This window comes from Balaenoptera physalus (assembly GCF_965194825.1).
Source record: "Balaenoptera physalus genome assembly, chromosome: 5".
In the NCBI taxonomy this organism is placed as follows: Eukaryota; Metazoa; Chordata; class Mammalia; order Artiodactyla; family Balaenopteridae; genus Balaenoptera; species Balaenoptera physalus.
The window spans coordinates 58,103,962-58,125,772 of NC_138884.1; the positions used below are offsets into that span (position 1 = coordinate 58,103,962).

Consider the following 21,811-nt stretch of genomic DNA (forward strand, 5'->3'; position numbering starts at 1 on the left):
TCTAGAGCGCAGGCTCAGTAGCTGCGGCACACAGACTTAGTTGCTCTGCGGCATGTGGGATCTTCCCAGACCAGGGCTCAAACCTGTGTCCCCTGCATTGGCAGGCGGATTCTTAACCACTGCGCCACCAGGGAAGTCCCAGAATTGTTGGCTTTAACAGATTAATTAGACTGTTATTTTCAATTCCAGCCAGAGAATGCATATTATTTTATTAAACACTTTTGAAAATGAAGGCTACAATTATGATTATGTTGTCATAGTGTATTATAATTTGTAGCTTAATGAAGCAAATTTAAATTATTGAATGCTTAAATCTACTTAATATTTTATGAAGTAGACTTTTGTAATCAAATGCCTAAAGGTTCTTAGACGTCACCTCCATGTTCTCTTATATGGAATTCCTAATTAGATATTCATTTGGACTCTGTTTGAGTAATGAAAAGCTGTTTTATGAAGCAACCCATTTCATTGTCAGCTCTAATTGATACAAGTTCTCTTTCTTACATTGACCCAGAATCTGCCTTGCTATAATTTACACCCGTTTTCTCTGGCATGTTTTGTAGGTAATCACTATGTTCCTATGATAGCCCTACAAATATTTGAACTTCATAATCATTCTTCCTTTGTATTATTTTCTCTGGCTAAAAATTCCAGCATGGTTTTGTAATGTGACATGATATCCATGCCTTATTATCTTAGGCTGGATACACTGAATTTATTGGCATCACTTTTAAAATGAGTTGTCCATAGTACTATAAATGGGGTGTGACCAAATTTCTTCAAAGTAAAGCCAAAGAAGCTATTATTTCTCTTTATTTTTATCAGTCTTGCTAGAGGTTTGTCAATTTTATTGATCTTTTCAAAGAACAAGTTCTTGGTTTCGTTGATTTTTTTCTTCTTCTGATTTTCTGTTTACAGTTTCATAAGTTTTTGCTCTTAACCATTTCCTTTATTCTGCTTGCTTTGGGTTTTTCTCTTCTTTTTCTAGTTTCTTAAGGTAGCAGCTTAGGTTTTTGAGACTTCTAATAAAGGCATTTGATGCTATTAATTGCCTTCTAAGTGCTGCTTTACCTGAATCCCCCAAGTTTTGATAATGTTCTATTTGTCATCTTTGATTCATTAAAAATATTTTCTAATTTCCCTTGAGGATTCTATTTGACTATTGGATTTTTTTGACTAATGGATTATTTAGACTTGTTTCATATTCAAGTGTCTGGAGATTTTTCTGTTACTCTATTGTTATCTAGTCTAATTCTGTTATGGTCAGAGAACTTTGTATGATTTCAATTCTTTTAACTTTGTAAAGGTTTTTTTTTTTTTTTAATAAATAATTAATTTATTTATTTTGGCTGCATTGGGTCTTCGTTGCTGCACACCGGCTTTCTCTAGTTGTGGCAAGCAGGAGTTACTCTTAATTGCAGTGCGTGGGCTTCTCATTGCGGTGGCTTCTCTTGTTGTGGAGCATGGGGTCTAGGTGCACGGGCTTCAGTAGTTGTGGCACGTGGGCTCAGTAGTTGTGGCTCGCGGGCTTTAGAGCACAGGTTCAGTAGTTGTGGTGCATGGGCTTAGTTGCTCTGTGGCATGTGGGATCTTCCAGGACCAGGGCTTGAACCCATGTCCCCTGCATTGGCAGGCAGATTCTTAACCACTGCACCACCAGGGAAGTCCTTAACTTTGTAAAGGTTTTTAACCCATATGCCTATGAAAAGAATGTGGATTCTGCTATTCTTGGAGTTTTCTGTTAATGTCAGTGGGATCCATTTGATAGATTGTTCAGTTTTTCTGTATTCTTACTGATTTTTCTGTCTACTAGTTCTATTGTAAGAGGAGAGTTGAAGTCTCCGGTTACAATTGTGGATTTGTCTTTTTCTCCTTTCATGTATTTTGAACGTTTGCTGTTAAGTACCTAAGTATCTAGGATTGTTACATTTTTTTGGCATATATACTTTTTATTATTCCATTATGTTCCTCTTTATCCCTGGGAATCCTCTTTGCTCGGAAGTCTACTTTCTCTGATATTAACATAAAGCCACTCAAGCTTTCTTTTGATTAGTGTTTGAATGGTATGTCTTTCTCCATCCTTTTACTTTTAACCTACGTTTATCATATTTGAAGTACATTTTCTGTAGACAGCATAAAATTTAGATTTAGGCCTACAGTCTTATTGTTATCTGTTCGCTCTGTTTTTCCTTCCTCTCTTTCCTCTTTTTTGCATTCTTCTGGGTTATTTGGACATTTTTTAGTATTCTGTTTTTAATTTATTGTCATTTCAACTATCAGTTTTTTTAGTGGTTGCTCGAGGGCAGTAGTTCTCATTGGGGATTGTGGTGGTGGTGATTTTGTCCCCCAGGGCACATTTGGCAGTATCTGGAGACTTCTTTGGTTGTTACAACTGGGGGGTTGGGGGGATGCTACAGGCATCTAGTGGGTAGAAGCCAGGATTCTGATAAGTATCCTACAGCGTACAGAACAGTAGCACTGCAACGAAGAATTATCTGGCCCAAATTAATAGTGTTAAAACTGAGAAACTCTTTTCTAGATACCATAATGTATTTCCTTGCACTAGAGCTAGAGCTGGGTTTCAGCACAGCCCAAAACTTCCAGGTTTTGGGCTGTGTTGAAACCAAACCTGGGGGGCTGCCAGAGAGGAAAATAATGGTAAACTCACCACTAGTTCAGTGGTACTTCAAATTCATGTCTTCTTCCTCCTGCCACTTTTCATTTTTCAGTCCTCAGATAGTTGCCCATGCATTCTGTTCATTTTACAGCTGTCTTCAACAGGAGAGAGAGAATGGCATGTACCTAGTCTATCTTGTCCAGTTTTTCTATTGGGCGTCATATCTTTTCTTTTTGAATTTCAGGAGTTCATCATTTATTATAGATTTTAACCCCTAGTCTGTTTATAACATTTTAAATATCTCCTACTTTTCTCATCTCTCTGCTAACTCTGTCTTTAGTGTCCATAGTTGAACAGCAAACCTTTATTTTGTTGTTGTTGTTGATTTACAATGCTGTGTTAATTTCTACCATACAGCAAAGTGATTCAGTTTTACATATATATATTGTTTTTCATATTCTTTTCCATTATGGTGTATCACAGGATATTGAATATAGTTCCCTGTGCTATAAAGTAGGATCTTGTTGTTTATGAAAACCTTAATTTTAATGTAATGATATCCATTGGTTTTTTTTGGCCTTGTGTTTTCTTTTTCGGGAATTTGCTTAAGAAATCATTCCTCACCCAAGGTCTTAGAGTCTCTTACATTTTTTTTTTTTCCTATTATTTTATACTTTAACCTTTCACATTTGAGTCGTCTGTCTTCATGGAGTTCACTTTATATGTACTAAGTGATATGAACCCAACTTTCTCTAAATAGTGGGTCAATTTTTCCAATGTCATTCACAAAAAAACTATTTTCCTCAATGATTTATCAAAGCATTTATCAAACCAAGTTCCCATATATATGTGATGTAGTCTGTTCTTAAATCAGTTTCACATTTTTTTACTCTTATGGCTTTGTAGTATATCTTAAATATATGTGGTAGAGTGAATCTCCAATCTTCGTTCTTTTCACATTTTTAAGTTCTTTATGGATCTTCATTCTTCTATAACAGTTTTAGAATGAGTTTGTCAAAATGCTAGAATTTTAGTTGGAATTGCATTAAATATATAATTTGTAGATAATTGAATCTTAGTAATATTAAATTATTCCATCATGAACATGTTGTTTCTTTACTTATTGAGGTGTCTTGTGTCCTTTGTAACAGTTTTAAAATAACCTCTTTAAAAATCATAGGCATTTTTTCTTGGTTAATTCCTAGAATGTTTTAGTGTTTGTCAGTAAATACTGGGAGTGGTAACATTTCTATTTTTCTTAATATTGCTGGTATAGAAGAATAATTACTCTTGTTGTCTAGAAGCCCTGCCAACTTTTCAAAACTGAGATGGGGAGGGTGCCTGGGTTACATAATATAAAATATGGTCACCTAATTTTGTCCCTTCAACATGGCCTGGCATTGGAAAATTTCCTTAAAAGGTGACATGTGTAGGTAGACATGCTAAAATATGTCTTGTACAATCTTCTTACCCTCTTACTTATAACATCTCAATATAAGCTAGTGTCATAGAATGATTAATTATGATAGGAACAATAATGGGGTTAATTTTGATTGGGAAGCTATAATAAAATAGGATTTTAACTCACTCTTTAAGGTTAAGACTTTCATAAGGTGGAACAGTAAGATTTCAGGCTAGGGAAAGAGCAAATCAAAGATCCAGAGACATAAAAATGTCTTCAGTTGTGTAATTAATATCCATCCTTTTCCCCTCCACTGTGAGCATATCCCTCCATAATATTCTGTTACAGTTGATATTCGACTATATACTATATTTTAGGCCCCTCTTGCATGTCACTTTATAGATCTTAGCTTTTTCTATTAATGGCCTGGTTGTTGGCTCTGTTCTACAGTATTACTTCAAGTTCCTTAATTATTTCTGAAGTATATTATTTTTCTATACACTTTGCCTCGTCACTAAATTTTCTGGAGCTCTAAAGAAATTTTTGAATGGTACTTTTTAATTTTTAGATGTACAAAAGGGGAAGAAATATAAAAGGAGATTTAAAGGGAAAGAGTTTATATTTTGAAAGATGACTCTTAGGTTCATTTTTTGCATATAGGTAACCCTGATAAATAGTTGTGATACCTATATTTGATTTACCTTAAAAAAAATTTTTTTTTAAAAAAACAGATCATATCTGAAGATATTGGTGAATTACAGAAGAATCAAACTACAACTATGGCCAAAATTGCACAATACAAGAGGAAACTCATGGACCTTTCCCATAGAACCTTACAGGTAGTAATTTGGACTTTTTTCCAACATTTATAAGACTGTATACATGATGGAAATGCTAAATATGGATTTTTGCAATAGAAAAAAACAGACTAAAAGGAAATAACAATAATAGTCTGAAACTGAAAGTACCAAACTTTCTCATTAAAACCTGGAAGTTGGAGGAGAGATCTTACAGGACTGGGTGAAGAACGTGAAAATATCTTAAAATTAGCATTTTATTGAGAGGGTGGGGGGAAAGCAGTGGAAAAAAAAAATCATCTTGGTACAAGAAAAGTATGCATCAGATCATTAATATCTGGTTTTCATAAAAATAGTAGAAAAATACAGTTTTGATTTTGAGTGCTAGAAAAGGGAGTGTAACTGTTAATGAATGAAAAACAACAACAGAACTTGCAAATTAACAAGAGGAAGTAAAAGAATGAATAGCAACAAAAGTTGAAATTATCATGAAAACAAACATTATATAGCAGAATCAGTGGGATACAGCAAAAGCTGTACTCAGAGGACAATTTATAACCTTAAAAAAAATCTTCATTTTTTAAAAGTACAAATGCAAAAAGTAAAGAACTTAGTACTGATATTAAGTTAGAAAAATACTATCAATAAGCCAACAGAAACCAATAAGAGAGAAATAAAAGTGAAATAAGTAAAACAAAAAAAAATTAATCATAATAGAAAGATTAAATGGAAAAGCTGTTTCTTTGAAAAGACCATTAAGGGACTTCCCTGGTGGCCCAGTGGCTAAGAATTCCACGCTCCCAATGCAGGGGGCCTGGGTTTGATCCCTGGTCAGGGAACTATATCCCATATGCTGCAGCTACGGGTTCGCATGCTGCAACTAAAGATCCTGCACACTGCAACTAAAAGATCCCACATGCTGCAACTAAAAGATTCTGCACGCTGCAACTAAGACCCGGTGCAGCCAAATAAATAAATAAATAAATAAATAAATAATTTAAGGGGGAAAAAAAGACCATTAAAATGGCGAAACATGAGTCTGAAGAAGGAAAAAAAGACTCATCTCATGAGCCTGAAGAAGGTAAAGAAAAATTAGAAGTGAGAAAGGAGGCATTACCACAGATATACACAAGAGAATAAGAAAATACTGCAATGGAATTCACAGCAGTAAACTGAGAAGTTAGAGAAAACATGATTTTCTAGCAAAATTGATCTACAGAGAAAAATCTTAAATAGACAAATACCATAGAAGCAATTGGGAAAGTTATTAAAGATCAACCATGGAAAAAGCACCAAGGTCAGATAGTTTCATTGCTGAATTTTGTCTAACCATTAAAGAGCTAATTCCAAAGTTACTTTATTTCAGACAAAATGAAAATTATAGATTTTTTTACACAGTTTCATTGAGATATAATTCACATACCATACAATTCACCTATTTAATGTAATTCAATGATTTTTAGTATATGCACTGTTTTGTAAAACCATCATCACAGTCAGTTTTAGAACATTTTCATCACTCTGAAAACAAACTCCATACCCATTAGCAGCAACTCCCCATTTCATCCCAAACCCCCCCAGCCCTAGGCAACCACTTTCTGTTTGTATGGATTTGCCTCTTTTGGACACTTCATATAAATGAAATCATATGGTATGTGGTATTTTTTGACTGGCTTTCTTTCACATAGCATAATATTTTCAAGGTTCATTTATGTTGTAGCATGTAACAGCACTTCATTCCTTTTTATTGATGAATAATATTTCATTGTATGACTATACAACATTTTAATTTATTCATCAATTGATAAACATTTTGGTTGTTTCCACTTTTTGGCTAATATGAATAATGTTGCTATTAACGCTTGTGTACAAGTGTTTGTGTGGATGTATGCTCTTGTTTCTCTTGGATACATAAACCTAGGATGGAAATTGCTTGGTTATGTGGTAACTCATGTTCAACTTTTTGAAGAACTACCAAATTGTTTCTCAGAGCAGTGGCAGCATTTTACATCTCTGTTTTTAGTACCCCAAAACAAAAATTTATAGACAGATCATTCTAGTAGAGATGCAAATTATGCTAAGCAAAAGAAGCCAGACTGAAAGGCTACATATGGTATGATTCCATTTATATGATTCATGCAAAAGTACAACTAGAGGTGGGTAATAGATCAGTAGTTGCTAGGAGCAGGAGGTAAGGGAGAGGAGACTCCAGGAGGCAGGAGGGAACTTTTTGGGGTGATGGAAATGTTCTGTATCTTGACTGTGGTGATGGTAACTTGTGTTTGTCCAAATACATAGAACTGTCCACCTAAAAAGGGTCAATTTTGTTGTATGTGGATTATACCTCAATAAATCTGACCAAAGAAAACAAGTACAGAAATTCTAAATGAAATATAAGTAAAGAGAATCCAGCTATTTATCAAATTCTAAAGGAATATACTTTGAGTAAGGTTTATTTCAGGAATGGAGGGTTGGTTTTATAACAGGATATCTATCAACATAATTTATCATAGCAACACATGGAAAATATACAAGTTTTCATAAATGTAATGAGCACGGTAGTTAACTAGTATAAACACTGAAAAGATATCATCTCTTTTTGCTGATGACATGATTGTACATCTAGAAAACCCAAGGAAATAAACTATAGAATTAATGTGGCAAGATGGCTCAATATGAGGTAAATGTACAAAAATCAGTGTTTCTTTATACTATTAATGGAAATAGGAAAATATTTCATTCACTATTATGAAAAAACTGTAAAATACTTAGGAATAAATTTGAGGAAAATATACAATCTGAATTAAGGTTTTCACAAATAGATAAACCATATTCTTAGATGAGAAGACAATATCTACTTTATAAAATTTTAAAATGAATTACAACTTTAAAAAAATTGATTAAAATCTTTCAGTTCATAAATAAAGATAACCGTTTTGAGAATAGCTTCTGGGGGGAACAAAAAAGAGAGTGAAGGGGACTTGCCTTATCAAGTTTTAGAACCTATTTAAAGCTCTTGTAATCAAATCAATATGGGATTGGAGTAGGGTTGGATATAAAGATCCATAGAAAAGAACGGACAATCCAGAAATAGACGCACATGTATCTTAACATGACAAAGGTGCTATTTCAGCTCCGTAGGTTTATTTAGTAAGTAATGCTAGAGTAATTGGCTATCCATCTGGAAAATAAAATTAGACCACTGTATCACACCATATACAAAAATAAGGTGTATTAAAGACGAGGCTGCATGTACAGCCTAGGGACTGGAGAGACTTTTAGCTAGAAAGCCAGAAACCGTAAAACAAAATTGACTATGTAAGAATTAGAAAATTTTGTATAGTAAAAGGTAACAGAAGCCATTTGTCAATAGTCAAGTGATTTCAGAAAAAGAAAAATTTGAATTTGCAAACAGCACTGACTTCAGTTGTAGTGTTTGTATTATACAGAGATCCTATAATTTGACCTAAAAAACCCCAAGTGAAATACGGGCAAAGAATGTATAAAGGCAGTTCACAGAAGAACAGATGCAAAGTAGTTCTTAACTGTTAAAAGACGGTCCTTTAACATTCAAAGGGGGAATTCCCTGGTGGTCCAGTGAGTATGACTCTGCGCTTCCACTGCAGGGGCCCCAGGTTTGATCCCTGGTCAGGGAACTAAGATCCTGCTAGCCGATCCCACAGGCCAAGTGGCGCGGCCAAAAAAAACAAACACATTCAAGGGAATGCAGGTTTTAAAAAAAATTTGTGTGATCTCTTTAATACTCATCAGGAGGATCTTTGGGAAAGCAATCTAGCAGCTTCTAAAGATTGAACACACACTTCTAAACGCAGCAATCTCATTCCTGGGGGTCTATACCAGTAAATAAAGATACATATACAAAAATGTTTATTACAGCATTGTTCATAGTGTCAAAACTAGAAATAAAATATATGCCCCTCAACATAAGAATACTTGAGTTTATTGATTAATAATGCATGAAAATTATGTAGTCATTAAAAGTAACAAATTAATGTAACTTGCCTAATAAAAATGGGCAAACATAATTCAAATCTTGAACTGTTAATGATTCTAACTATTGTTAGTGTATTCAGCTAATTTCTTTCAACAGTTGATGTGTAATAAAATTACTTGCATAACTGAAAAGAGATGATTCTGTCGTTATTGGTGGGTGTTCTTTGTATAGGTCCTAATCAAACAGGAAATTCAGAGGAAGAGCGGGTATGCCATCCAGGCTGATGAAGAGCAGCTGCGAGTTCAGCTAGATACAATTCAGTGTGAACTAAATGCCCCTACTCAGTTTAAGGTAAGCACTTATAAGACCATAAAGCTAGAATTTGTTTCAGGTGGATCTGCAGAGAAATGTTACTTGGTCTTCAAAAAGAGGAATTTTGTATACTTGTTTTTTATTAAGTATTTGTTCTCTTTAATCAAAACTTCCTTTCTAAAGTAGACTCTTAATCATGATGTTTTGGCCTTGTATTAGTGTTTCAAATAATGTACAGAGGGAGAATTGACACCTTTAATTAGAGTAGTACCTATCCTTTTAAAATAAAACATTCTCTTTTAGAAATGGTTGCTGTTGTGAGCAGTTGTAATGCAACTCAGTATTTTTATTTATTTATTTATTTATTTGGTTGTGCCGGGTCTTAGTTGTGGCAGGCGGGCTCCTTAGTTGCGGCTTGCTGGCTCCTTAGTTGTGGCAGGCGGGCTCCTTAGTTGCAGCATGCATGTGGGATCTAGTTCCCTGACCAGGGATCGAACCCAGGCCCCCTGCGCTGGGAGTGCCGAGTCCTATCCACCATGACACCAGGGAAGTCCCTCAACTCTGTATTATTTTTAGGGCCGACTGAATGAACTGATGTCCCAAATCAGGATGCAGAATCATTTTGGAGCAGTCAAATCTGAAGAAAGATATTACATAGATGCAGATCTGTTACGAGAAATCAAGCAGGTAAGTGTTGCACTAGAGTCACCTTTTAAAAAGGTGAATTCACCACTTCACATCCATTAGGATGGCTATTATCCAAAAAAAAAAAAACAAAAACAAAACAAAATAACAAGGGTTTAGAGGATGTGAAGAAAATGGAACCCTTGTGCATAGCTTGTGGCAGTGTAAAAATGGTGCATGCAGCCACTGTGAAAAATGGTTCCTCAAAATATTAAACATAGAATTACAATATAGTCCAGCAATTCTGCTTCTGGGTGCATACTTAAAAGAACTGAAAGTAGGGACTCAAACAGATTATTTGTATAGCCAGGTTCATAGAAGCATTATTCACAGTAGCCAAAGTGGAAGCAATCCAAGTGTCCATAGATGGATGAATAAACAAAATATGGTATATATACAATGGAATATTAGTCTTAAAAAGGAAGGAAATTCTCACATGCACACACTACATTATGTGAAATAAGCCAGTGTAAAAGGACAAAAGTTGTATGATTCCACTTATAGGGGGTACCTAGAGTAGTCCGATTCATAGAGACTACCATAGAATGGTAGTTGCCAGGGGCTGAGGGGAAGGGGAATGGGGAGCTAGTGTTTAATGGGTACAGAATTTCAGTTTGAGAAGATGAAAAAGTTCTACAGATAGATGGTAGTGATTGTTGCACAACATGATTTACTCAGTGCTACTGGACTGGACATAAAATGGTTAAAATGGACATGTTATGTATATTTTCCCACCAAAAAAAGGTTACCGTTCTCTTCCCCTGTCCCCCAAATCGATGAATTCAGAGGTAATACAGACAACCGAAGTACCCTAGACCCTGCTGCTGTGTGTGGGCGGCAACAGCAGCACCTGGGGGGTCGTTAGAAATGCAGACACTCAGGCCGTACGCCAGACCTCCTGAAGCTGCATTTTTCAAGATCACAGAGTGATTTGTATGCACAGTTAAAGTTTCAGAAGTAACTGCTCTATGTCACATATTCCCAACTCATATGATGCCACATATCAATTATAAATATGTAGAGTTACTGATCCTGTCAGCCCTCAGGGGACCTGGGTGTAGACTGGGGTAGCCAAAACCTCCAACCACTTGTCTAAGGCTCATTTTCAATGAAGAAGTTGGGACGTACTGCTCTAGCTTAGTTTCATTAGTATAAATATAGATTGGTTTAATAAAAGTTATCCAACCATTAACTGTGTCTAAAAAAATATATTAAGATGGTAAACTTTGTGGAACATATTAGGCAGGATTAATTGGCGTGGCAGGTTGGTATGACCTGAGGATATTAGGTAGTTATAAATGTCATCAGCAAATCTGATTTTATTATGTGCTTTAGAATGGATATTGCCGTTATATGCAGCTAAAAACTAGTTTGGCTCCTGGGTTCTCGAAAAGTGTACATACACTTGATGATATTCATATTTACAATAAAATTAACTGAGAAAGAGTCCAGCATGTTAGAATAAAGAACTATATAAAAGAGTTTATGTATGCAGTAAAATTGGGAATAATGTAAACACCCACCTAAAACGATGAAAAGCAGTATATTGTTTTGGAATTGAAGCATCATGGCTCATCACCTGTATCTCAGTTTCCTTATCTGTAGAGAAGAGGTAATAATGGTACCCCCAAAGTGTGTGCTCAAAGGGATTTTAAATGAGTTAATACCCATGAAACTCTTCAAGCTGCCTTAACATCTGGGAAGGACTCTTTAAAATGCTAGCAATTGTAGTTATCACCATTATCATCAGTTTATACTTTGTACTTTAAAACATGGAAATCCTCAGTTTTGAGAATGATTATTTTGCTAGTCATCTATATTTGAGTACCTTCTTGCATTGTTTTAATAGTACCTTTGTTTTTAATCAAAAGTTGATAAAAGGAACCTTTAAAACTCTGCATCTTTTGTAAAATTTCTGTTACAGATATTGTTCATTGTATATTTGATTTTATTGCTTTTTACAGTAGTATTTTACTGTATTTAAAAGTGTTAGCAAAAGATATAGTACAAATGTTTAAATATGCAGATAATGAGAGCAGCCACTAAGTGCTGTGTTGCTGGTAAAATAGTGAAAAATAGCCTTTTTCCTGTGAGTAGCGTGCAGTTTAATAATACATTGATATTTTTTAAATTCCTTCTAGCATTTGAAACAACAACAGGAAGGCCTTAGCCACTTGATTAGCATCATAAAAGATGACTTAGAAGATATCAAGTTGGTAGAACATGGATTGAATGAAACCATCCACATCAGAGGTGGTGTCTTCAGTTGACAGTTCACAAACTTGTGTTAAAGGTTTGTGAAATACATTTTCTTGTTATATCAGGCCTTCCTTAAGAATGGAACTGACCACGTGGAGGGGAAAAGAAAGAAAACAATCCTCTCTCCTGACTTGGTTTTTGAGAAGGTTCCTGACAAATTATTGTTCATCAAATCTGAAATAACTGTCACTTCACTGCTCTTCAGAGATAGCCTTTGAAAGATTTACATCTAAAAGCTGTAATTACTTTAAAAAAGAAGTACATAATTACCAAAAATATTTCCTATTGTATATTTTTACAACAGCACTCTTCTTAAAAATAATCAGTGTTTAATGATTATTCTCCATTGAGCCTGTATTCTGCTCTCCATAGCAAGTAAATAGGAAATGTCTACTTTGCACATAACAAACTGTATAATTACTTGGCTGTTGGAGATTTGTACTTCAGAATGTAAATGTATGTCAGTTTTTATACTTGTGAATTCATCTGTGGGAGGAGTAAAGAAAATCCAAGAGTATTTAATGATTAATGTGGTTTTCTTTTCATTCTATAAAGATTTGAAAAATATATTTTTATATTATTTTACTTATTTGGAATTTACAGAACATACCTAAGCAATTAGGATATAACAAAATTACATTTTATCATTTTTACAACTTTTTTTTAAACCTCTTTTTATTTCTAAAAAAGATGAAAAGTTATAAATAAATTCTTGATTATAATTACTTTTTATATAATTCTGTCTGGTGCTTTGTTTATTTGGCTCCGGGAGAATGACCATTCATGTCCACACAAATATTAAATCATAATCACAGCTCAAGAATTTCAGTTTTAACCTGGACTTAAGTCTGACTTTACCCTCCTAAGGAAAGTATATCAATACTGATATATTTTGACTAGGGTACAGCAAATAAAAATTACTTCCTGTATCATCCAGGATAAAGAATTCTCTAATACATCATTAGTACCTGAACACACTGGAAAATCTGAATTAGACATGATTGATAATGTGCAATAGTGATTCTTTAACAACTAGATAATTTTAAACAATTTTTCTGACTACAGACTGCACACCTGGGCTGCATCATATTGGCCCCTCTTGGAATGCTTTAACTCTGCATTTCTGCGTAATGCTTTGTCTTATGATGAGAGGTGTTAAAAGAAACAGCCCCATGAACCGTGCCACCGTGTGTATTATGAGGATGGCGAGGGGTGTGGTGCACGGTCTATCCAGAGGCCTCCCTCTGAGAGCCCACTGAAGGAATCTGTCACGATGCAGACCAGCTAGCTAACGGTTGTGTAGGAGACACAAACAAGGTTCACGGGGCTGTTTCTTTTAACACCGCTCATCTTTCTCATCCATGTAGCCGAATGTGGAAGAGCACATTCGCCCTGTGCACACCCTCTTACTGTAGGAAGAGCTGGTGATCTAATAGATGAGAACTGTCGTCACTCATTGAGCCACATTCTCTGCTGGACAGATGGCTGATCATACATACCATGCTTACTCCTCTAGCCTTTCATTTCTCGTCCTCTCATATTGTTAGGTTTCTAATTTCACAAGCCCTAGGTAGGGCTCGGGGGTCTGCCTTTTAAAGACAGGCCCAGTTAGCCTCCTAAGTTTTGATCCTGCTGGTGACTACACGTTTAAGGCAAGGCCTGTGGTCCTTGTTCATGTAGCTGGTTAGATAACTGGACTTGGTCTGTACCTGAGCTGTGTTCCAAGCAACTGATAACCAAGTTCTAGATTTGGGAGGAAATGAGAAGAAAAGACCAACTTTGGCCTCTGGACTAAGTTGTGTTCTCCAGCACAATTTATAGACGTTCTGTGAACTGGCTAATGGTTCTTGTGGTAAGTAAGTCCACTCAAAATTCTGAACATGAAGAGAGGTAAATGGTAGAATTAAAGCACACTGAACCGCTAACAAACACCTAGTTTAGATTTCATGTAGTTTTTCTGAATCTCTGAAAGGGGCCTTAAGTCCTTTTTTGAAACACTGGCAGTGTAAACAAGTGTCAGTTACCAAAGCCCATGCCTAAATCAATTACTATTCAACCAGCACAATACCTGGGGGAAAAGACTACTGTACTGTACTCATTTCCCTTGCTTATTGAGCCCACATATTCATTCAGTACTGTCTGCCTTCCTGGGTTAACATGAGGTTCAAGTTAGGGACTACGTATGTGAAATAATACTTGGTAAACTGTTGTGGTTATAAAAATATAAGGTGTTCATATATAGAAGGAAAATGAAGAGATTGAAAGAATACACTATTTGAAGTCAAAGTTTGATCCTTTAAAGATAAGTAGAACACCTTTAAATTCTAATTAGGAATTAAATTCATGTTAACCACTAGCATTACTGACATTTTAATATCTAGCAATTCTACTGAAATTATAGCTAATAATTTGTCTTTTATTGAATTAAATCAAAAGTATACAGTTTTTTGCAATCGTAAGATTAATATAGAAATAAGTGAAAAATGAATTCTATGACATCTGGGTCAGCTACCTGAATTTGCTAATTACATTAACAAATATGTAATTCTCATTTTATCAAATGACTTTGGCCAACAAGTGAAAAATACATCATTCCTTTTGATGATTTCTGTGGGATGCCTGTAGCATATTTCAAGTAATAAAGAATGTATCAAAAAGCTAGTCTGTCTTGAAACTTGCTTACCTTGAAATTATCAGAATCTCAGTGTTTGAAGGTACTGAAGCACAAACATCTCTGTACTGTTCTGTACTAAAGCACTCGAGTCTAATAAATAAATAAATCAGCACGCCCCCCCCCCCAAAAAAAATTAAAAAGAATGTATCAGACTACAGAGTGACAGAGATTTATAGCAGAAACACTGATTAAAATGATGAACGTCCCAAACGGTGGAAGGAGCATTTTGCCAGAAGATGCAGAGGTATGGGTTTTGGGACCTGGAGCTGGAGCTGGAGCTGGAGCTGGAGCTGTTAATGAGAACACATAGTCATTGACACATGTTATTTTTAGTATCAAGTTTCCTCCACCTACACCGTATATCCTGAATATGTGAACATTCAGGTTGAGTTAGAAACTTACATGAAGTAATTCTAACCAGGACAACTTTAGATATAGTTCATTACAGATATGGGGCTATATTTTCATATATATCATCAGGGTGTGCTGATCTAGGTTTTATCTAGGATTTCACAGGCTTTTTATTATCTTTGTAGACAAGGTAATTTTTTGTTCAAGTTCTCTAGAATTTCTTGGCAATTTAAAATTTTCATTTTCTGTATATGCAAGATAAAGTTTAATTCTGTGTCTTTTCTATTTCGAGGTAGTATATTGCATATGCATATTCTACCAATATACAGTGTAATATTTTACAGTGTAAAATATTTTACAGTGTAAAAAAAAATTGCGTTTTTTAAACAGCCCTGCAAGCTGATAAAAAAAATTTTTTTCCCTCTATACATAAAACACTGCTCTGGAGAAAACTGCTTCCCTTTCACCTGAACTAGTGGAGAGAGGTACAGTGGAGTCCAGCCATCTCAGGATGGTCTGTTTCACACTGCCCTTAACTCAGATATCTGACTTCTGGCTGTGTTTTGGTTTAGACTGTACAAGGGAAGACTGATTGGAAATATCCAAATGGGATCACCACTCACATAAGTGAAATCAAAAGAAGTAGCTAGTAAATGTTATAAAAACCTTCAACTCATAAATTTACTTGCTATAATTATAAACGTGCAGTTATATGTATACAGGTGGGGGAAATGGATAAGTAGATGCACTCATGCATTAGTCTGTTACTAGAGAGCAGTGGTTCTCAAGGCGGCGGTATTGCCCCCTAAGGCAGTTTGGAAATTTGTCAGGGTATATTTTTGATTGTCACAGCACTGGGGTGGAAGTAGAGGGCTAGTATCCTGCAGTGCTCTCGACAGTCTTGCACAAGGAAAAATCGACCCACTTGCACATAAATTTCAAATGCACTGCTAGACATATATATATGTTAAAAACCTATTTATAATGCTCAAACCCAGGACCTAAGTTTTACATATAAGCAAAATATTTTTGGATAGTTTTAATAAATATTGGCTTCTAGTGCCCATGGTATTTCTTCACTTTCATTTTCTTATATTTGTATAGAATAGCTTCCAGTCCTCTCTTAAATCCAGATTTCTCTGTGTAAGTAAATACAATCTGACTACTTCATGACGTCTCCTAGAATAATCGAGGCATTTACATATTGAAATGTATATAATTTTGTTATATAGTTAGGACATTATATTGATTTTTTTATGGTGCAAGTGGGACTTACTTATGAATCTTATTTCAGGATACCTTTATAAAATATTTGTTCTAAAAAGAGAGAATTGGGTTGCAGGGTTGAGAACCATTGCTCGAAAAAGTACAGTCTATATACACAGTTGAAAATGAGTGCTTAAGAAGCAAAATCAAGTTGACCCCCCCCCATTTGCACATACAAGCATTTGGATATGACATTATATTCTGTTATGATGCTTTAAACTCGAGATTTTGTTCCGTTTATTAAGAGAAAATAAATTTCTCAGTTTTTCTATATTGCAGAAACAGATATTTATCAACTAAGGAAATGAGATATTTCTTACTAGGACTGTCGATATCTTGACTTTTGTCTTCTAAAATATAAACAGATTTTGAGTTAACTGCATTGTACACAGATTTATCCCAAAGAGAAAAATCTGATTAAATGATTAAGCAAACTTGGTTATCTCTGCGTGTGGGACTGAGGGGCAGGGCACTAGTTTTAGAGGTATAGGTGGGACTGGGGGAAGGGTTCAGTGTTTACACATTTGCATGCTTTGAAATTTTTTACCATGTGTGTGTTTCCATTAAAAGAAAGGTTAAACTTTGTTTACAGAAAAGTCTTTTTTCTACATATTGAACTCAGATTCCCAAGCACAACCATAACACTAATCATTTATTGAATGCTTACTGTGTGTCACGCATTGACCAAATGCTTTATGTACATTATTACTGTTACTTGTTACACTCCTAGTAGGTAGTAGAGTTACCCATATTATACAGAGGTTCCCCAAAACTTGCATAAAATCACAGAGGTAATCAGTGGTAGCAATGCCTGCTTTCAAACCCTCTGCTCTTACTTACTATGCTATTCTAACTCCAAGTGTGTGAACCTTGAAATATTACAATATTGCCATATTCTGACAGCTGTGAAGCCAAATGCCAGTTCTAGGATCCCAGGTTAGAGGAGTATTTTCTAGAACTACATCTAGCTGGAAGACAAGTGTCATGTGACAGAAAATGAACAAAACTTGAAAAGTTTGGGTCTTGACTGTCTCATTCTAGCCTTTGACAGGTCCCTTAACTTCCTATATTCCATGTTTCCATCTCTGAAACGGTGATAACAATATTTCTTTTATTGGATTCTACGAGATCCTGTGTAAATGTTTTGACACCCCTTTTTAAAAAGCCTGCAGTACACAACAGCTTTCTAGGAGAGGGCACAATACAAAACAGTCCCAGCAAAACTGAGTGGCCTGTTTGTTGGAGAACATGGAGAGTGTAGTTAAGGAGCGCAGAATGGCTGGTCCCACACTGTACGGGTCTCACACACACCTCTTTGATGATGCTGTTCCTGTGACTACAGATTCTCTCAGGCAGCCTGCGCACCCTGGGAAGCCTCCTGTCCCATTCCGGAATAGACAGGCGCAGCGGGAAGCCAACTGTCCCAGTTTCACGTCAACTGCCTTTTTCTCTGCCTGACCCGGGCAGCCATAATAGCAGTCTGCTGCACACACTGAAAGGAGTTCTCAACATTTCCCCCTCCGGCTTGCAGCCTGGGGTGTCAGAAGCTGTACAGCTCAAGTGTCCCCTCCCCATCCCCCTTAAGATGGAGCTAACTGAACGATTATGGTAAAGGACTCAGAACCCCATGGTGCCCCCACCCCCAGTAAAGAATTTATTACCAGGTTTTTCACCCGGTTGTAACATTTTTATTCCTAAATGAAAAAAAGATTTTCAGATAATAATAAAGGCGTCTACCATTTACTACTATTTTAAGGCACCATTCGTTTTGCCAGTGCTTTTGTCTCATTAGGATTTTAATCAGTCTTGCAAGACAGAAATTTTCTTCATTTTACAGATGTGGGAGCAGAGGTGCAGAAAAGTGAAATAAAGTTACCTCTACACAAAGTTAGCCGGAGGAAAATGGCAGAGGAGAGACTTCATGAAGCTGGGTCTGTCTGGACCACACAGACCGTGTCCATCCTCCACATGCTGCTCCGCAGCTGCCTTTCAGGCAACCGGGGCGCCTAGTAAGGTGCCCGCGAGAGTAGTGTGCAAACTCAGCTGCAGCGAGCTGAAGAGATGTAGACACACACAGTGTGTCATCAGCGTCATTAGAGGTTCACTTCAAAGTCGCGGCCAAATAAGCCCAACAGTTCGAATCTGGGTGAATATAAAGGTATTGCCGGAACCTCTCCCTCTGGGTCTGTCAGTGCTTTAGATCATGAACTGGGAATGGCTGTTTCTGTACACAGCACACAATATCCAAAGGCAGCAATGCGAGGCAAAGCTCAGTACGGTGCGGGTGGATGTCATTTCGCAGATGCCAACAATCTAATTTCCTTAACAGATGATCATTCCATAATCACAAAACCTAACACAAATTATTTCCAAAACACTACATGAACTCGGAAGCAGGATTGAACCATCAGATAGGGGTTTGCGCCCTGAGATTTTGTGTTTTTATAGTCCTTACAGATATCCCTGCAAGGTAACATGACATGTGTTAGCCCCCTTTGAAAGATGACAATTCTGAGGCCTAGAGAAGTGTTACTACTGTCCATAGCTCTCTGGTAAAATATTAGACAATGTCCACTTTTTTTTTTTTCACTTCTCCTTGTCTCAGGAAAAAAATTAAGTTTGAGGGCCTTTTCATTTTTTTCCTCCCCTGTAAGCGTGAGTTCTGAGGCCCTTTTGACTTGACAGGAGTCACACTGTTCAGTTTCTCTGGCCACAGAAACTCAAGGCCCCGTGCTCAGCAACAGCCTCATTCTTTTTAAATACCTGCTTTCATGGTTATATCTTGAAGGTAGGTTAAATGTGTCATGATAAATATACTGGAAAAACACTAGAGGAACCACAGGTTTTAAGAAACAGGTGCTTGGCCATAAGGTAAGAGACCTGGGTCCTTCACTCACTCACGTGACCTTGCTGTGCAAAGTACTTAGCCTTCCTTGCGTATCTAATGGTGACAATTATATCTATACTCCCCAGATTGGCAGCTTCCTCTCCAGCATGCCTAACATCGCTTACCAGGTAGTGAAAAAGGTTCTGGAGTTTTCATTCCTAAATGAGAAAGAAATTTTCAGCGACTTGCAGTTTGTTCCTGTGAGTACACTTTCCAAACTCCTTCTTGTCTCATGAACTCACGAGATACAAGCACCAAAGGTCCCACGGCACTGTAGTTTCTGGCTTTTTACTTGCAAGTTCTGGCTACATGAACCCTCACTGTGCAAATCCTTGCCAAATTCAGAGGAGACTTCTGCCATGGCGCCTCGTTAAGCCTCCCTCTATGCCAGGAGAGTACTATGCTTAGTTACCTGGAGATCCTAGATGCTGAGATGTTATTAGCCAAAGCTAGCAGTTAGCTTTTGCATGCAGTTGAAGTTTCTATTGAGTACCTTTAGCTATAGAATCTAAGGCTGGGCTGCGTGCATCCAGGGCCCAGCAGCCTTGCCTTCAGCCATGCCCCCAGCAGAGCTAACTTTCCTGCTCCAGGAAGGCATGAACACTAGGGAGGAAAGGTAATTTTCTACTCTCCTACCCAGCTAAATCTTTGTAGAACGACCGGCAGGCAGCTGTAAGGGAAATATTAATGAATAATAATCTCATGACTCTTCATATTCTCTTTAATACACGGGGGGATCCTTCTCTTGTCATACTTTGGCCAAGAAAGTAAATAAAGCTGTCTTACCAGGTACTTGGGTGGCTTCTTGGCTCTTCATACCTGAAGACAGAAATGAATATTGGTTAGTGTTAATCGACTATCTTGCAATGTTAATGCTCCCTTTGGTCTATACCTCCCCCATCTTCAACCCCCCACCAAACAAGGAGAAAGAAAACAGTAACAACAAAAACACCTTTCAATTGCTGTTCATTCTCTAACTGGACAAAGCCCAAACTCCTTATGGTGGACTTCAAGAACTTCATTATCTGGCCAACCTTATCTTCATAAGGCAGTCAGTCCTAGTACATCGGTTTTTAAATGAAATAGTACTGGGTCCAAGACTCTGCTTGGTTTAGCTCTATTGTCATTACAGTTATTAGCTCTATGATTGGGCAGGCTTAATCCCTCTGACCTTCATTTCCTTATTTACTCAAAAGAAATACCTTGTAGGTTTGTAGTAAGTGGCGATTAAAGGTGATACATTATAAAACTGCTTAGTACATTACTGCATGGAACATAATAAGCTCTCAATAACTAGAGCCCCTCTGTTCTGACTTAACTTATTCCTCAAACTCTCCATGTCCAGTAATGTCCTTAGTTCTACGAGTCCTCATGCCTCCTTCTAACCTTGTAGCTAGTCTCTGAGAGTAAGTAAAAGATCACTTACCAGGTAAGACTGTGGACTCCTGGCTTTCCATTCCTGAAGATGAGAATAGGAAATGTTTAGTGATAAACGCAGTAAGCTTGAAAATTTAACCTTATATTTACATAGCTATTTACAGTAGAAAACTCTAAAAGCTTTGAGAGATGACCCACTCTCAAAGCTTTTAGAGTTTTGGGTAAAAGGGAAAGAGATTGAACCCACTGGTGCCTGACTTACTGTGAGAACTATGGCCAGTGACCCAGGCACTCTCCTAGATTAAGCAAAATATCTCTTGTTGATTTTTTTTTTAGACTCTGACCTACATTTGTCATGATTTATTTTTAAAAATGAAACTTCTTGATTATATAAGTAATATAATTACAGATACTTCGGAAGAATATAGGAAATTATTAAAAATTACTCATAATCCCAGATATCAGAGCTATTCAGTCTTAATATTTTGGTATATTTCCTGTCTCTTTGCTATATATATATATATATATGTATATATATATATATGTACATGCTCATATACATTTTTTACTACTTTTCTCAGTTTTATTGAGATATAATTCACATAAAACACTGTATAAGTTTATGGTATACAGCATAATGACTTGAGTTACATATATTGTGACAGGATTACCACAATAAGTTTATTGCATCTCATACAGATACCAAAAAAAAAAAAAAAAGAAAAAATGTTTTTTTTTCCTTGTGATAAGAACTCTTAGGATCTATTCTCTTAACAGCTTTCAAATATACCATACAGCTGTTAACTACAGTCATGTTGTACATTACATCCCTTGTACTTATTTATCTTATAACTGGAAGTTTGTACCTTTTGACATTTTAAAATAAATTTGATATTATACTCCATATGCTGTTTTTATCCTATCTTTTAAAAACTTTTTATTGGAGTATAGTTGATTTACAATGTGTTAGTTTCAGGTGTACAGCAAAGTGAATCTGTTATAAATATACATATATCCACTCTTTTTTAGATTCTTTTCCCATATAGGCCATTACAGAGTATTGAGTAGAGTTTGTTTTTATCCTATTTTTATTGTCACTGTATTATAAGTATTTTCTCATATCTTTATTTTTCAAACACATGGTTTTTAAATTGGTTAGTGTTGGGCTTCCCTGGTGGCGCAGTGGTTGAGAATCTGCCTGCCAATGCAGGGGACACGGGTTCGAGCCCT

The 21,811-nt window shown here is 36.2% G+C and overlaps 2 protein-coding genes across 10 annotated transcripts in view; one reads left to right on the forward strand and one right to left on the reverse strand.

Annotated features, from left to right (window-relative positions):
- The window catches only part of NUP54 (nucleoporin 54), a 30,103-nt gene extending 17,340 nt beyond the window's left edge, over positions 1 to 12,763 (forward strand). For all 3 annotated transcript variants that reach the window (XM_082463829.1, XM_082463831.1, XM_082463830.1), the window contains 4 exons: positions 4,751 to 4,858; positions 9,003 to 9,122; positions 9,660 to 9,770; positions 11,909 to 12,763. In XM_082463829.1, coding sequence (XP_082319955.1) covers positions 4,751 to 4,858; positions 9,003 to 9,122; positions 9,660 to 9,770; positions 11,909 to 12,037 — 468 coding nt within the window. In that variant the 3' untranslated portion in view covers positions 12,038 to 12,763. The remainder of the gene's footprint in view (positions 1 to 4,750; positions 4,859 to 9,002; positions 9,123 to 9,659; positions 9,771 to 11,908) is intronic.
- A 1,658-nt stretch (positions 12,764 to 14,421) lies between these two features.
- ART3 (ADP-ribosyltransferase 3 (inactive)) overlaps positions 14,422 to 21,811 on the reverse strand; it is a 38,742-nt gene continuing 31,352 nt past the window's right edge. The window contains exons 6-11 of one of the 7 annotated variants that reach the window (XM_082463854.1): positions 20,631 to 20,663; positions 19,991 to 20,023; positions 19,330 to 19,362; positions 17,629 to 17,705; positions 16,638 to 16,667; positions 14,422 to 14,990 (exon numbers count right to left, since the gene is read on the reverse strand). In XM_082463854.1, the coding sequence (XP_082319980.1) occupies positions 14,889 to 14,990; positions 16,638 to 16,667; positions 17,629 to 17,705; positions 19,330 to 19,362; positions 19,991 to 20,023; positions 20,631 to 20,663 (308 nt within the window). In that variant the 3' untranslated portion in view covers positions 14,422 to 14,888. The remainder of the gene's footprint in view (positions 14,991 to 16,637; positions 16,668 to 17,628; positions 17,706 to 19,329; positions 19,363 to 19,990; positions 20,024 to 20,630; positions 20,664 to 21,811) is intronic. The other 6 variants (XM_082463850.1, XM_082463849.1, XM_082463848.1 and 3 more) reach the window with 6 other exon arrangements.